Raw genomic sequence first — 18,353 nt, forward strand, 5'->3', positions numbered from 1 at the left:
CAGGACGCTCGATTAAGTGCCAACATCAGAGGCGGAACAACCCTTCCCGGCGCCCGGGAATAACTTTTCGATTTGCACCGCCACTCAAGATTTTGATTTGCACCCCCCCTCACACTTTCGATTTGCACCCCCCTCAACCTTTCAATTTATTTTTCCGACCCATTTTGGCGCCCCCAAAGATCGGCGCCCGGGGACATATGTCCCCCCCCCCCCCGCCCCCCCACCCCCCCCCCCCCCCCTCGCTACGCTACTGGCCAAAATATTCGCTCTAAAACTATGGGAGCCAAAACCGTGTATTGACGAAAGTTGTACCCTATATGGCGCCGCCCATAAGAAACTTTAGTTTTCTTTTTCGCAGAAATATTCTCGGGAGTATTCTCATCTATTGCCTAAAGTTTCACGGCACTCCGATGAATCGCATCCGAGTTTTATTTTTTTATATTCCGTGTATATATAAAAAAAATCGCCCCCCCCCCGGGGGTCGCCGCCCTTGCAATATTAAACAATATTTGTTTGCAGAACCCTACCATTGAGTAATATAATCATTTCCCCAAAGTTTCATGGTACACAGATGAACGGTGTGAAACCGAAATTTTATAAACCCTATAAAGAGAAAAATTGCAGCCTCCCGTGGCGCCGCCCTTGCGAAATTAAAAATGATTTTTTACAGAACCCTTCCATAGAGTTTTATAATGAACTCCCCAAAGTTTCATGCCTATCGGATGAACGGTGTCACTGCAATTCACTTTTATTATTTTTATATACCGTATATCGAGAAAAATCGGACCCTCCCGTGGCGCCGCCCTTGCGAAATTAAATTTTTTTTTACAGAACCCTTCCCTAGAGTGGTATAATGAACTCCTCAAAGTCTCATAGCTATCGGATGAACGATGCTAAACCAAAATCGACTTTTATTTTTATATACCGTATAAAGAAAAAAACAAATCGCGCCCTGCCGGGGCGCCACCCCTGCGAATTTGAAATAATTTTTTTTGCAGAAACCTCCCCAGGAATATTCTCAACAACTTCCCAAAGTTTCACGGCGATGTGATGAGAGGTGTAGTAATGCATAAAGGACAGACGGACAGACAGACAGACAGACAGATACACAAACATACTTTGCTTTATATATATATATATATATATATATATATATATATTCGTCTTGTCCTTGCAGGAAAGTGAACACTGCCGTGAAGTGCTTTGACTTTGTCAGGAGAGATCCACTTTGCTCTAAAGAAAATGTCCTGGTCAGTGACTCTGAGACACAGCTTGGTGTGGACATTGCTCCTGCTTGTGGAGGTAATCGGGTTATTTTCTCCTAGTGCACCATCAATATTTAAATTTTATGACCAATAGTGCAGCATCAATGTATAACTTGATTGGCCGCTAGCGCACGATTAATATTTAACTTGATTGGACGCGAGTGCACTATAAATGTTTAACTTCATGGGCTACATTAGTTGATTTTAATTGTGCCCCAGTACCCCATTTCGTTGCTAGAGTTAAGCCGTTGATAAATACATGAAAAAAATCTTTCTCCAGCTGCTATCGGAACCTGCAACGACCGCATGAGAGTGTGTGCCGCCACAGAAACTTTCGTCAACTCGGTTAGTAAGGACATGCAACAGGCAGAATTCTGCAGGTCAGTAACCTTTGTCGTAATTTTTTCCTTAGCTTTTGTCTAACAAAACAAAACAAAATCGTCTCTAAAGGTTTCCACCGTATATGTGTCAAATAGGTAAAGGATATTTTAAACCTTCTTTTGAGATCCGCGACGGTTCGTAGGTTCTTAGTGCCATCTGGTTAAGCTGGACATTGATTAATAATTTCTCGTTAATTTTATGCTAAAATAGACTATAATATCTATATAACTTCCACATTACACACCTCCACATTTGACCTTACCACATTACACACCTTCACATTACAAACCTCCACATTAAACCGACATACAAACTTTACAAGTGAACTTGTTCTGCCCTAGACGTGCCAGAGTTGGCATCACCTGTTTTGAAGGTCTGAGACAAGATTCCACCTGCAACACAACCATTAGCGAGGGCTCTGGCTATGAGGATAAGCTGAACAAAATCATCAAGCCTATGTGTGGTGTCGAATGTAAGTCATACTATCACTCTTTGTGAGGGATGTGAGTCGAATAAACACTGACATGCGCATTAACACAGACAGGGGCATACAAATTGACCCCAAAACTGGTGTTCCAAATAAGCTGCAGTGATCTCCCCTAAATTTTGTCTTATATATTCTTATACAACAATAAGGTTTGGGATGACATTTCCAATGCAATCGGGTTAAATAAATATAATAGTTGTTAAACACATGGAGGTGAACATTTCTTAGAATATTTTTTATGAGAATATGATATAAAATTATTAAATTCTGAAGGATTTTGAGAAATCGGGAATATAGTAGGATTCCCATCTTACATTGAACGTGTTCCGGTATGAGTTAAAAATGCCATTATATGTTGGAGGATACTGCAATACATTAAAGGATCCCAATATGATTAAGGGAATTCCAATATGTTTAACATCTATACAGGCATCTAGGTAAAGTAAAAGTAAACAATCTTCATTACACCTAGCGATCAAATGGGCAGATGAAGTGGAGTTCATATGTTTCTTGACCTCGACATATGAAGGGAATGTGTGGTCAGCACTTTGCCTAGCCACCTTTTCTTTCTTAAACATGAGTTAGGTAACCGTGAGAGCTGGGTGGACTCAGGGACGTTCCACTGACTTGGACCTGGATTCGAACTCGGCCCCATTCTGGTAAACGTCAATTATTGAATTTGTCGCATTCGGGAAAACGTGCATTCGGGAAAACAGTCTTCAGCAAATGTCTTTCAGAAAAGTTTTTTTTTTGCAATAGTCTGGCTCAGTTTTCGACTACCCATTTCTAATGCATCGATCTCGTCCAAACTTTCCAGGCACTTTCTTCTTCGATGACAATGCAAAGATATATAATTTTGAAACTAATTAGTTGTACAATTAGTTATTAAAATTTAATTTTATAACTTCAAAAATTTGTAACAAAAGCAGAGATAACAACAGAATTAATCTCAAGCTTTATTTTTTCTCTAGCAGCCTGTGTACAAGGGTGAACTATTTGACGCGGACAGACTGGTTTCCACTGGCGTCAAGAAGTGACAGATGACTGTCTTTTAGAGATTGCAAGAAGCTAGTAATCGGGTTTAAGGGGGCAGTATCACCCAGACTAAGGGAGGGAAACAAAAACGATCACCAAAAAAAAACTATTCAACATACACATGTCAAAATTTTACAGCAGTAGTAACGTTTCGTCTGCTATAATACAGTATATAAATTGTAGAGTATATATATGGCAATAAATTTTCAAAAAATTATTTTATGAGTATTTTATTACATTTTGAATTTGTTCGTAAACAATTTTTCGAAACCATAAGTAAAGTACTTAAAATTTGGTATAAACATTCCTTGCGTTAACAGCTATGGCCGGAACTAAAATAATAGAATTCTATTGACATATACATTTTTTAGAAAATTTCAAAGTTCCATTTTTTTGGTCTGACTTTGAAAAATTCTAAAAATTTTAAAATTGGTCACAATGGATATCTCCTAGTTCCGGCCATAGGCTACCCTGTTATGCATCTCCTAGAGTATTTTCAGCAGGATGGGCCTAAATGTTAGAAAACCGCAGCCTAAAATTACTTAGTAAGCATTTTTTGGTAAAATTATTTATAAAAAGTGTTTGCATCATACGTTAACTTTCCTTTATGTACTGTTTTATAACTCCTTGATATTTACTATTATGGTAAAAAATGTATGTGTGTATGTATAATAGTTTTTTTTTGGCAAATTTTTTTGTCAATTTTCAAATGTCTGGGTGATACTGCCCCCTTAAAGCAAATATTTTTGTCATAGCCTAAGTGGTGTCAACGTCAGAAATTATTATATATATATATATATATATATATATATATATATATATATATATATATATATATATATATATATATATATATATATAATCTTTAAAATGCACTGAAATTAAGAAAATAAAACCAATTTGCATTTTTTAAATAAAAGCGTTGGAGGCTATAGTATATAAGTGATCTTATGGGCAATTAAAGCTTTTATTAGAGAAAGCAAAATTTGATTTATTTCTTATTTTCAGTGCATTTAAAATATTATTATTTTTTAAAAATAATTATACTTCTTTCATTAACTTTTCGTACAGCTTGCTTCATATAACAACTTGTTAAATAAATAATTAAATATTACCTGTTAAACTTTGATAACTGCTTTAGAATAATATTTTTGGGTCAATTCTAGAACGATAAACTTTCTATTAAACTGTTTTTGATTCGAAATATTTTGTTTGTTTTTCTAATTTACGTTTACCTTATTGTATATTTGTAACTAGCTTTATGATTGGTTTTAATTGTGTGAAAGATTAGCAACAGTGTACGGAGTTTCATCGTCATTAGAAAATATGAGTCACTGGTTATAGGACGGATATATTAAGTTACTGGTCAATGGAAGACTATATGAGTCACTCACCATTGGACGGCTATATGAGTCACTGGTTATTGAAATAAACTATATGAGTGGCTGGTCATTGGACGTGCTATATGAGTCACAACTCATTGGACGGGCCAAATGAATCCCTGGTCATTTGATAAGCTATGAATGTCACTGACCACTTTTAATTACTATTATCGTTGTCTTTAAAAAAAAAATCCTAATTTTAGCCTTGAAACCACTTAGAACAAATCAATAAGATAACTTTGATATTTATCTTAATTAATCGTCCATTTATAGCTCGCATCCTGTTTACTGTCGTGTAGGTCGTCCTACGTCACAAAAGTTTTGCTTACCGTCATCTCGGTCGGTCCATGCAATATATAAACTCAAAGTATGTCAGGTATATTTTTTTCTACTGTTGTGCTGTCGTCTAATTCACGAATTGGTAAACACCAATAAATCTTCGACCAGTTTTACATAAAAGGAAACACAAAGAATGTTGCGTTAGTCTGGTTCGCTATTCTGCTGCCATGTTTTTAAATTTCGCTATCTAATATCTCTCTCCAGTCCCTCCCTCCCCCCCCCCTCCCGAATAACTCCGTTTCTTCTGCTCCGCCTAAAAAACTGTTCAATTTTTTTTTTAAAGTAATGTCTTCATTGATGCTTCAAGAAGATTGTGACCCAAACTCTGAAGTTTAAAATCTTGAGTCCTTCCGCCCTGTATAGAAATATTAATCTCTGATCTACCGACCAGGTTAATAGATGACTTCACAATGTTAAATCTTACGATTTTACTCAAAGCAAACTTTTCTCAAAAAAAAAATCAATAATTTTTTTTTCATACCAAGGGAAAAAACTTTGCGAAAATATCGGTTACCAATACAGGATTAAATTAACACAGTTATCTCCCCGTTTAAATTTGTTCTTAAAAGTATGTTTTCCCTCTACCTACAATAGTTTTTTATTATTTCAACATACATAAGTTTCTGTTATCAGCCAGTCTATAATCAAATATTTCCGGTTGTGGCGACGCCCCTTCACCTTGCCACAGATCTCGGTGACGGTATCCTGATAAAAACGTGTGCTATATTAGTGTCGCAGCTTAGATGCGAGGGGCGGGGGAGGGGAGAGAGCACAAAAGCTACAGAAAAAGCCACACGCGATTAGCTTTTTCTTTTATCTCACTGATTAAATTATAAACAGTCGATGTTAAGAAATTACTCACCCACGTCTTTACACGTTTATTACACTTTAAAATAATTCGGTTGTACCTTAGTACAATTTTTAAAAACGCCTACACAACTTTGTAATATTTAACAACAAGCTTTTATGTTATAATGTACTAAAAATTTGAAAATAAATGTGTTTTTTAAATTATATATATATATATATATATATAATTCTCTTCATGGGGACCATGCGAGACACCACCACGTAAAGGCACGCCGTTACTTCCCCCCCCCCCCCCCCCGCTATCTAGGCATATAGCTACCACCCCCACCATTCTGGTGAGCTAAGGTTCACCCCAAATGTTTTCAATCGTAGAGCCGGGTAGAATTAGTAACAGCTATTAGGGGGGCAGATAATTTAGATTTTAAACGATTTGAAACTAAGGAGAGATAAGAAGTTCTGCTTGATCTTTTCATTGTCGTCTGCAAACTGTCATCACGGACTCCTGCTTTCACGGTGGCGGGGGGTGGGGGGGAGGAATTGAAGGGAGGGTAGTGTCAAATTCACTTACTATGAAGTACTGAAAAGTAAAAAATAAAACAACTAAATAGCGGCGGGTCAGCTCGTATACAATATTACACTACTATTTAATTAACTTTAACAATGTAAAACAAAAACATAATGTTAACGTATCTACTGTCAATTCGTTAACTGTCAAATATATAACATACTCTATTCGATATTATCAAAAAAAAATAAAAAAAAATGATATTTCTCTTAAAATCTGACATAATTGTTCGCCTAGGGTAGCTGTTGCTACGCATGTGTGCTCGCTACCCAAAGTCGCTTAACAATAATATAAGATACTTTCCATACTTTTAGTAGCGAGATTTTTTCTTTAAAAACCCACTTTAACGATTTAATCTTTTGTAACGTTCACAACAGATTGGACTTTATCACCTGAAACTTACCCAAGATAACTCTAATGGTCACTTATCAGTTGCGACGTGTGTGTTGGTGTTGGATGTTTTAACGTACCGGGGAGACGCCCCCTTTTCAACCAACACTCGCAAAACGTTGATTAAATGTGCATTTAAACACAGTCACAACTAAAACATGTATCATTTAGTGTATTTCTTTTTAAATTTCGAACTACCTTTGAATATTATTGCGGGGATCATTTAACCCCCCCCCCCCATAGACCTATAAGCAAGAGACCATGAGCAAAAACATTTTATTTTAAATCTCATCGAATCCGAGAAGTTTTAATTTCTATAGCACCAAAAATTTTAAATTTAGATCAGTTAGGTCTATTTTATAAAGACATGATCATCTATTTTAAACAAGAAGTTTAATAATCCTAACAAAAGTTTATTGCATCCTAATTACCCCATAACACACCCATCCTTTACTACCATTTATCTTGATCTAGATCCCTTAGATAACACACACCTTTATTATATGTGCGTGTAGGCCTACGTCTACAACACGTGTAGCAGATATTTAGCCATTATCTAATCTTTAAGCAAGGGCAAGTAAATGTGTCAAATAATTATTGCATTCGTTTTCTTGCACTCATTTTCTTCCTGTAATTTAAAACGGACCCTTCCAACACAATTACAATGATGAAAATATGCATACAGCTCACACTTTAATGTTTCTCTACTCCAATATCACATACTTCAATCAGAATCTACATCCCATACATACACACAAACACACACACACACACATACAGACTATTTCGAGGATGAAACATAATGTGTACATTATAACTAAAATCAGGCAGCGGCGTCGCTAAGACTAAACCCCGTAGCCGCTGTCCATATATATATATATATATATATATATATATATATATATATATATATATATATATATATATATATATATATATATATAATATATATATATATATAATATATATATATATATATATAATATATATTATATATATATATATATATATATATATATATATATATATATATATATATATATATATATATATATATATATAAAGGGGGGCATCTTCCAATTGAGTTGGCCCCGGGCATCTACATAGGTCTGCACGCCACTGATTTTTTCTATTAACACTGGGTGTAACAAATTATTAGATGATCAATAGTATACTTTGGTGTTATTTCAAAATCGCATGTAAAATGGTATGAACATCGTAGATGTCTATTATTAAACTATTACCCTGATCCACATGATTGTTTTAATTCTTGTGCCTCTTTAAAATAAAAAATTATACCTAAATCAAAGTTTTATCAGCCCGTCGGATAAGATAATTGAACTGGTATGTGTTGGCTCGCTGGGAAGTTAGGGGCCAAAGAAGAAATTACGTAGGTGACGGGATCTGCCCATCAACACATCTTGTCCACCGTTCGAGGGGAAAGTCACAAAAATGTTTCCCGCTGTAATTTTAGTAATTTTCGGTAAGTTTTTATAAGTGTAACAATGGGATAGGCAAGGTTTTACAACTGTAATAATTGGTCAAGCAAGGTTTTACTATTGTATCTATTGGATTAAAAACAACTTAAGGAATGTGTAATGTTGTTTTAATGATTCTACTTTTGAAAAATGAGGATGCCGTATAATTTTTTTTCAAAAATAATATTGTTATTATTTCATGAAAAAAAAGGTTATTGAGCTTCAATGTGATATCAATTGCAAAGGTTATTAAAACTTAAATTTAAAATATAAACCTTCCTTTAGCCATTGCTGGCAGCTCGCTGGCCCAATCCAATCCGCCCAATCCCACAACTGACTGCGGTAGGGCCGCTCAAACATGTTACTTCGCTTCTAAGGATTTGGTCAGGAAGAAGCTCGATGAATTTGATTTCCTTGGAGGATGCAAGTAAGTATTTGTTTTCTTTTCCTAGCTTTGTGCTTAGTGTTGTATGTCTTCTTGCCCAGTGTTAAAAGTCTTTTGTCTCAGTGTTGAAAATCTTCTAGCCCAGTTTTGAAAGTCTTCTATCCCAGTGTTGAAAGTCTTTTTTCCCAGTGTTGAAAGTCTTCTTTCCCAGTGTTGCAAGTATTCTAGCCCAGTGTTTCTTCATGCCCAGTGTTGAAAATCTTCTTGCTCAATGCTAGTCTGGGATTGCTCGCCCAGGACTAAGTCTTCTTACCGCCGTATGCTGTAAAAAAATGCATGTTCTCTATTTTCTTCAAAATGCATTATATTTATGTTAATCGCATATTCTCTCGCCTCGCTTGACATGTAATCTAATTTCTGACTTGACCTTTGCTCTTTAAATTGGCCTCTAGTTTAGTGCTTAATCTGTACTCTCTAATTTGGCCTTGTTTGGGGCTTGGTCTGTACTCGATAATTTGGCATTTAGCATGAGGCTTGACCAGTACTCTCTAATTTAGCCTTGTTTGGGGCTTGACCTGTACTTTTTGACTTATTATACGATCACATTTCTGACTGATCTTTTATCTCTATTCCAGAGCCTACAGAACAATGACGGACTGTTTCAATAGAATACCAAATGCCGATGCGTGTAACGAGCTCCAGCCCTTCAAAGCTCTCGTCACACCCATAGTAGACGGAGTCTGTGGTAAGATTAAAGGGAATTGTTATATAGTTCCGAAAGTTTGTCTCCCCTTCTAAACTGTGATAAGACTGAAGAGAGAGGTATAAAGTTCATAAAGTTTGTCCCTAACCTAAATCTACTATTTACAATTTAAACAACAGCACGTTAAGTTTGTGCATAGAAATACAATTGTTGAAATGTTTTCTATGTTATCACATTATTCGTTAGTGTGATGAATCTCCTGCAGTTCTAACAACCTTAATAAAAAAAAACACACCCGACCCCGCATCAAAAGTTTACCTGCCACATTCACCTGCCACATTCACCTGCCACATTCATCTGCCACATTCACCTGACACATTCACCTGCCATATTCACTTGCCACATACACCTGCCATATTCACCTGCCACATTTACCTGCCACATTCACCTGCCACATTCACCTGCCACATTCATGTGCCACATTTACCTGCCACATTTACCTGCCACATTTACCTGCCACATTCACCTGCCAGATTCACCTGCCACATTCATCTGCCACATTCACCTGCCATATTCACCTGCCACATTCACCTGCCATATTCACCTGCGGCATTTATCTGCCACATTCACCTGCCACATTCACCTGCCACATTCACCTGCCACATTCACCTGCCACATTCACCTGCCATATTCACCTGCCATATTCACCTGCCATATTCACCTGCCATATTCACCTGCCACATTCACCTGCCACATTCATGTGCCACATTTACCTGCCACATTTACCTGCCACATTTACCTGCCACATTCACCTGCCACATTCACCTGCCACATTCATCTGCCTCATCACTGACACATTCACCTGCCATATTCACTTGCCACATACACCTGCCATATTCACCTGCCATATTCACCTGCCACATTCACCTGCCACATTCACCTGCCATATTCACCTGCCATATTCACCTGCCACATTCACCTGCCACATTCACCTGCCACATTCATCTGCCACGCGTACCTTCCACAATGATCTAAAAATAAATATAACTATAAACCTGCTTGGATCAACCATCCATGTAGTCAATCACTCAACTTAAATGCTGGAACTTTTCTGATGTTCTAATTTTAACTCAATTACATGCACGTGCCACTAGCTTATCTGGCATAAGACAACCCTCTTTCTGTATTCCAGGAGGACCTGGCCAGAATTTAGTCACCCCTTGTGCCACTCAGTTCGGCACCTGTATGACTAGCCTCTACACCATTGAGGGCGACATCAGGAACAACCAAGGCACAAAGGCCTGCCCGTAAGTCGATGCTAGCTTAGCGTTCTGAAATATACATTAAACACAGCTACTTGCAATTTCCTATAATAACTGAATAGTGGTGGACGTATTGAAAGGCATAATAGACTAGCAAGTACTAACGACGTGGATAGTCAATGAAAACATTGCAGAAATCAATGTTGAATTAGATCTTTTTACGGCTGTTGTTGCATCAAGATTGTAAATTGTGGCCAGTTTTTAAGGGGAAAACAACTGACCAGAATTTTACAACTTATTTTCCATTGAGCATTGCCAACTTCGAAAAATTTTGAGGTATATTTTGTGTGAATACTGTTTCAAAACAGTTGATGTCGCTGGCTTCAAACCCAGTTTTACCCTCGTAATTCGTCACATTGTACGGCATATGAAAATATGTATCAATTCATAATAGATATTTAAACTTCGTCTTTCTGGAAATATTTAATTACTAACTATAATTTTTTTTTCTAATAATTTTATCAATGTTATTTCATGTGAAATCAACAATCCTTTACAAAATGTATGATATAAAATGTTTACTATTCAGCGCCTTGACACAATTCACCCAGTGCAACCAACAGCTGGCTGCTGCTAACATTTGCTCCCCACCTGTTCTCTCCATGATCCAAGATGTCATCTCCGCCTTTGACCAGGATGACTTGCTAGATGGATGCCGTAAGGAAACATTTTTTACATGGTTCACTCGGCTAAACACATTTTCACAATTTTAACAGCTGTCTTGGTTTGTTGTGAATGTCAGTCACGACGAAGAATGGGTGTTGATCCCTTTGAAAATCAGACACAACAAAATTTGAGTGTTGATCATTTTGCCTGTAATTCAGTCAGTACAAAGATTGAGTGCTAATCTTGTTTCTTGTCAGTCAGTCACAAAAAAAGATTTGGTATTGATCACATTGTTCTCAACACAAAGTGCTTATATACTTTAACTTTTGTGGAGACAACAAAAAAATCGAATCATATCCACTGTACGATTGCTTGAATTTTTTAGCAATATCGCGTTGAATGAAACAAGTCCCACTCATTTTATTAATTTTGGAAGAACGATGAAAGGTCTCGTCTTTGTCTTTAGAAAAATAAAACCAGCTTGCTTCTTAAAGGAAAAACCAAAACAAGGTCTCGTTTTGAAATAAGACAACTAGAGCTTGTTCGCGTCATACTGTTAAGTGATAGGGTTGTAAAATGATATTACTTAGTGGTATAGGGAACCTAGGGTTGCCTTGTGTTGAGATTGTGGAGGCAATGTTAAAAATATAGTGTCGTATTTTGTTATGTTTTAGAGGGAGAATGTGCTAAACTTCTCGGTACTTGCACCTCACAACTGGTCAATGACATCACAATAGCCTCCAAAACCCAGAAAGACTTTGTAACAGCCTGCGGGTAAGTTAGTTAATTCTTATCACTACACCCTACACACACAACACACCTAATACAATCACAATACTTACTACACCCACTACACCTAAAACAGACATATAGGTTAAGTTACCGCACCTTGTAAAAACACTTATCACACCTACAAAGGCGTAGCCTAGCGGTAGAATGCTAGAATGCTAACCCAAAAGTCTCGAGTTTGAATCCGGGTTCTTGTCACTAGAACTCAACCGAGTCTACTCAGCTGTGATGGGTACTTAACTCTCGGGAAAGTAAACGCCGCTGGGCAAAGCGCTGATCACACTATCCATTTATATGCCGAGGTCACCGAAGCAAGTGAACTCTACTTCAATTGCCCCTACTACACTAGAGAAGCATTGATAGCTTCTCTGGCATCAGTAACAGACACTAAAACTATATTCACTTACTCACATATGACACCCAGTTTCAGAAATCATATTTAAACAAGTTATCAAGTCTTTTATGCAGCTTCACCCCATTGGCGTCAACATATTTGTTTACAACTGCACATACTTATGTTATCGTAATTTGTACTTGGAACCCACCGACTCTATTTAAGAAACTATGTAGAAGTCAATTACCTTGACATTGAACTGTAAAACTTAGACTTAATGGAATGTGTCTGTCTTATTCTGGCTTAACCCATTTTATATACACTTGATATTTGGTATTAATGCTAGGTCGGTTATAGAATTTTAAAATATATATATATATAAAAATAGAATTACCCATCTGGCGTTTGTAAGCCTTGAGCTGACTCCACCAATTCTATAGTTACTGATTATTTAATAAACGAATGAAAAATGTCAATGTGGGTTAATAAAGAGAAAAAACTATTCCAGACAAGCAGCACAGTCTCTCGCGTGTGTGGACGAGAAAGCCAAAGCTCTACCCTGCACCACCGGGAACGGCTCGACTGTTACAGCAGAAATGGTCAACAGCATCAAGGCCTATGTCAACCACTACTGTAGTAAGTTAAAGGGCTTTTTTACAGATATATATTTTTTTTATTGTAGTGCGATTTTATTCTTTTCTTCAAAAATACTTTTTTAGAAGCTGCTTTTAGCTTCAACTTACATTTTTATGTTTGTTCTGTTTAACATTTTCTTTTAAATATACGAATTCATACTGAAATTATGTACTTCATCACACCAGCGGTCGTAAGACCCGCAGCGTTCCGTACTCCAACATCCCCCCTAACCCGACAACTAAGATACCTACATTCGTTTTAAAGAGCGCCCAACACAGGGATACGGTGGGCTATATAATCAATGAAAAAAACCAAACCACATGCTACGCCTCTGATGTATGTAGCTGGTGACTACCCTGAGCGCCATGCGACGACATTGGCAAATGGGTGGAGGGTGATCAATGTACACTCAAGTTTTTCATACAGCCTAACCTGGGCTGTCTGGTGGATGTGGATCGAAGAAATATAGTAGCGACGTTATTTATTTTTAAATAACTCGAGTTCTAACCTACCGAAAGTTATCAACTATGTATCTACGAATAACTGATAGCACAAACTAATACCCCGTGTAGATACCTCAACGGTGCCTTACACAGAAGTTGGGGTTTAAAGCCTGTTTAAGTATTTACCTGAAAATGGTAATCATGCCTGTGGACCAGTTGTGCAGCGTAGGTACACAACCACGCCTCGCCATCACACTCGGCTTTAGGTTGTTCCTCAAAGCGAGTCCCACGACATTCCGACTGCTTCTGCTTCACTAACAACTGAACATACAAGTTTGTTTGGCATAGTTACTTTCCTCTTACATTCGAGGAAGAAGTTCAGCTAATCAATTAATTTTAGTTTAACTCGTATCTCTTCACTAATTTCTTTTTTTATGGCAGCACCGCGAGACGGCACAACTAGTTTATAACAAATACTTCATCCTCAGGTCCAAAGAGCAGTGATTGTATTACGGAGTTGAACGACTGCAAGGCTGATCTAGTAACGCTGGGACCTAACACAGACGTCGCTACACAGTGCAAGTAAGAAAAGCAGGTGTTAGTGTCTACACTGTGTTAAGAAAATGTTCGTAGTTCAACATCGGGCATATTATGTGTATTAGATTTTGCACGTCTAATGTCAAGTAACTTTGTTTTTGTCTGTCTGATGTCATTTGTTTAACATCGTATCTCAGTCATGCGTATGACAGTTGCACCTTGTTACATATTGTCGATCACATTTTTGTGATGTAACCACTTGTTTGTTACAGCGTGTCGGCCAAATTTCTGGAGTGTACAGCTGGTCTGGCCTGCAGGGACTCGGTCAAGGCCATGATCGACAAGTTGAGGACGGACCTGGAGACGGAAGAAACGAAAGCCAACTGTCGTAAGTGTTCTCATTCTTGATATGCTACACGCTGGCTGGAATTTGGTCAGATTATTCCGACATTTCAATTCGTACTATATATATATATATATATATATATATATATATATATATATATATATATATATATATATATATATATATATATATATAAACCTAACAAAGCAGGACGATATATAGCAATTTATCTAATAGTTTCTAAAATTTCTTCTCTACAGCCACCGTGGGGTCATGTGCTGATCGTATCATGGTGTGTGTCAACAATCTGGAAGCTCTCAAGTCCATGAACACAAACACTGACAAAGCTACATTTTGCGGGTTGGTACCTTTACACTGTTTCTAGTAAAACGTTATTGTAATTAAATGCACATTTACGTATATATATATATATATATATATATATATATATATATATATATATATATATATATATATATATATATAAATCATTTTGTCCTTGAAGGAAGGTGAACACTGCCGTGAAGTGCTTTGACTTTGTCAGGAGAGATCCCCTTTGCTCTAAAGAAAATGTCCTGGTCAGTGACACTGAGACACAACTTGGTGTGGACATTGCTCCTGCTTGTGGAGGTAATCGGGTTATCTTCTCCTAGTGCACCATCAATGTTTAACTTTTATAACCACTAGTGCAGCATCAATGTATAACTTCATTGGCTGCTAGTGCATCATAAATGTTTAACTTGATTGGCTACATCAGTTGATTTCAATTACACACCATTCACTGTCTTCAGTAAACTCGTTGATAAATGAATGAACGAAATCTTTCTCCAGCTGCTATCGGAACCTGCAACGACCGCATGAGAGTGTGTGCCGCCACAGAAACTTTCGTCAACTCTATCAGCAAGGACATGCAACAGGCAGAGTTCTGCAGGTCAGTGATCTCTGTCCCAATTTTTACTTCATAGAACACGAAGTATAGAGGATGTATTGTAATCGTTCGAAAAACGAAATCGATATTTTCAAACGCCTATAACTTGATTAGGCTAACTGTTTCTGATAGATAGACGAAATGTTATATACATATATGTAAAAGATGTAAACCTTTGTTTACTGTCGAATTATGAGTCATTTCCGGTGACCGTATGTAGTATTTTATCCTATTTATAATTCCTCAACAAAAAAATGCGTAGGAATTTAGTTTTCACTTCATTCCTCTGTGTATCGTCCGTAACAGACGGAAAATTGCGAACAAAATTTCGAATAATTTTATTTGACCGAGTTTTTTTAAACTTTTCACGTAGATCAAAACTCGAATTTAATGTATTGTCATATACTATGCTACTTAATTAGATGATTAATTAACTATTTAAAAATCAGTTTTTTTCTTTATAAAATACTAATGTTTCGCATTATTATACACACATTATTTGCTATTCATTTGGTGCTCAATATTTTTTTATATGAGATTCTGTTCTATTTTTAAAAGTTTAAGTAATTATTTAAAATGGTTTAAAAATAATGTCTATATCCCGAGTTGCCATCCGCCGTAGAGTTGTATAAGAATATTCGAGAAAGTTTAGGGGAGATAGCTCCATTTTTTTTTCTTAGCCCTTGTCTAACAAAACAAAACTCAAATCTTGTCCATACTTTTATGTATATTAATTAAACTATTACATCTTAATTTGACATCTTAAATTACATACACATTATACATCTCCGCATTACACAGCGCCACATTACACATCTGAACATTTCACAAATCAACATTACATACATACACATTAGATACAATTCCACATAATAACCATAACATTACATCAACTTTACACACCTTCACATAAGACACCACCAAATTACACCGTCAACTAAACCTTACAAGTGAACTTGTTTTGCCCCAGACGTGCCAGAGTTGGCATCACCTGTTTTGACGGTCTGAGACAAGATTCCACCTGCAGAACAACCAGCAGTGCCGCCTCTGGGTATGAGGACAAGCTGAACAAAATCATCAAGCCTGTGTGTGGTGGGGGATGTAAGTCACATTATCGTTCTATTTTGTGGGGGATGTAAGTCATTCTCTGTTGTGGGGGATGTAAATCCGCCTATGTGTTGGGAGAATTAAATCACTTTGTTGGAACCGGGGGTGTAAGTCACATATACACATAGACCCTCTTTGTAATCGGTCATGCAAAAGCATTTCGATTCTGTGTTGGGATCAAACCAACACATTGTCAGTGCACTAATACATTAAACACTGATTGACACGGACAGTGTTATAAAAGTTGACACAAACACTGAAATACACAACGAACAGAATTTAGACGACTGCGCACCTTAAGCTCCAAGCCCGTCATAAATGCCTCGTTCATTGTAGCCAAAAAATATGTGGTCTGTTAAATCAGGTGGTTTTGACTTTCTTAATAGACTGAAGTCAGGATTTGACATTTGTTAAAATGTGAATTATGCAGTAATGCCACTTGACCTTAACACAATTGTCTTTTCCTCTGGCTCGTCTTTAAAAAATGTCCTTGTCTTTCACGATGTTTTTTGTCAAGTCCTTTTAAGTTTTGCGCTTCCATAAATAGAATATTTTCTGACAATAGTTGTTGTGTGTGGTTTAATAAAAATTTAACACTATTTTTTTTTCTTCAGCTTCTGCATCTCAAATCCAAGTGTCCATGTTTTTCCTGGTCGCGATCTTCATCAGGACATTTTCATATTTCTTGTAATAAAACAAAATGTAAATTTTGTTCAATGTTTTAAATACATTTTTTTTTAAGTTCAACATTAAATGTAGTCACACCTCGGGGAATAATTTTTGTTTGAATAATTGTGTTGTGTTTGTCCTTTCACTCCAGAGCAACTTTGTAATTTTAGATGATGAATTTTGTCTAATTACAGTAAAAAAATACTCTTTGTAAATAAATACAAAATACCAAATCTCAAAGAGAACTGTGTTTTCGTGAAGTGACGGAAACGTTTAAATTTTGTAAGAAATTGCTTATTGTCGATGTATGAATATGTTTTATTTCTGAGCACTTTTAGCAATGTATGAAAGGCATGAAATGCAGCTGTTCACGGCTTCAGACCGGCTGTGTTCAACAGCTGCCTACCTGGATGAGATGTCTGAAATAAATTTAATGTACGAATGATTTTATAAACATACGCATGCACGCAGATTTTTTGAAAAATTCATATTAAAAGTATGTATAATATAATTCAAGGGATAATTTCTTTTTATTACGTATATTTCCGTATGCATTTTGTTGTTGTAAAACTGGTCAAACGTTTTTATTATCAGTCATTTTACAGTTCGTGCCCTAGGCACTAGTGAAGTAAGGGTTAGGGTTAGCTCATCCGTTTCGATGACCTCGGCATAGAGAGAGATAGTATGGTTAGCCCAGTGGCTTTTGTTTCTTTATTGTTAATGAAGTATCTATATGAGCTGGGTAGACCCAGGGAAGTCCTTATGACTTGAGCCCGGGATCAGTACTCAAGATTTTCGCGTTAGTCTTGAGGGACGGTGGAGAATGGAGGAAGGTTTTGGCTAAGGGGTTGTCCATAAATGATGTCACAATAGTATGGGGAAGAGGAGGTCTGTAGTTTCTGACGGGTAATTCAAATAGTGTGACGTCACTTTTTCTTTTTTTTTTTAACAAGTAATGCTCAAAACTGAAGTTTAACCTTCACTTTTTTTGAAAATTGCAATAAATGTATAAAGCTTAATATACTTTATATTAACTATTCAGAAAGAAAACGATGTTTAAAAAAATTAAATGCAATTTTGAGGGGATAGTAGGCTCCGTCGTGACGTCATTTTATTCGGTGGTGGCTGGCTTTTTGTAACGATGTGTGATGTAGGAGAGGGGGGTAAAAATCATCAAATAAGTATGACATCATTTACAGATGACCCCTAAGATGTTTTAGAAAGTGTGTGTGGTGGTGGTTAACGTGTGATTGGGAGTTTAGACCATTTATTGTCTTAAAGCTAACAAGATGTCTATGTGAGTGGTCAAGATATCAAGCGGCGCTTAAACTACTTTCACATTCTAATAAATTATTCAGTTGTTGACAGCGGTTTAAACACATAAAAATAGAAAATATACAACCAGAAAGCAAAGAG

General features: G+C 36.6%; 1 protein-coding gene across 2 annotated transcripts in view; it reads left to right on the top strand.

Annotated features, from left to right (window-relative positions):
• The window catches only part of LOC131928836 (uncharacterized), a 35,942-nt gene extending 18,489 nt beyond the window's left edge, over positions 1-17,453 (top strand). Inside the window, exons 1-14 of one of the 2 annotated variants that reach the window (XM_059284970.1) lie at positions 8,018-8,137; positions 8,418-8,559; positions 9,153-9,262; positions 10,413-10,527; positions 11,072-11,199; positions 11,823-11,922; positions 12,780-12,907; positions 13,839-13,932; positions 14,160-14,275; positions 14,494-14,593; positions 14,739-14,863; positions 15,065-15,164; positions 16,132-16,262; positions 16,883-17,453. In XM_059284970.1, the coding sequence (XP_059140953.1) occupies positions 8,107-8,137; positions 8,418-8,559; positions 9,153-9,262; positions 10,413-10,527; positions 11,072-11,199; positions 11,823-11,922; positions 12,780-12,907; positions 13,839-13,932; positions 14,160-14,275; positions 14,494-14,593; positions 14,739-14,863; positions 15,065-15,164; positions 16,132-16,262; positions 16,883-16,959 (1,497 nt within the window). In that variant the 5' untranslated portion in view covers positions 8,018-8,106 and the 3' untranslated portion in view covers positions 16,960-17,453. Of the gene's footprint in view, positions 1-8,017; positions 8,138-8,417; positions 8,560-9,152; positions 9,263-10,412; positions 10,528-11,071; positions 11,200-11,822; positions 11,923-12,779; positions 12,908-13,838; positions 13,933-14,159; positions 14,276-14,493; positions 14,594-14,738; positions 14,864-15,064; positions 15,165-16,131; positions 16,263-16,882 lie in introns of those variants that run through there. The other variant, XM_059284971.1, reaches the window with a different exon arrangement.
• Positions 17,454-18,353: the final 900 nt, after the last annotated feature.

Source organism: Physella acuta, unplaced genomic scaffold, assembly GCF_028476545.2.
Source record: "Physella acuta isolate Inbredline_101_S28 unplaced genomic scaffold, ASM2847654v3 ptg001554l, whole genome shotgun sequence".
Taxonomy (NCBI): domain Eukaryota; kingdom Metazoa; phylum Mollusca; class Gastropoda; family Physidae; genus Physella; species Physella acuta.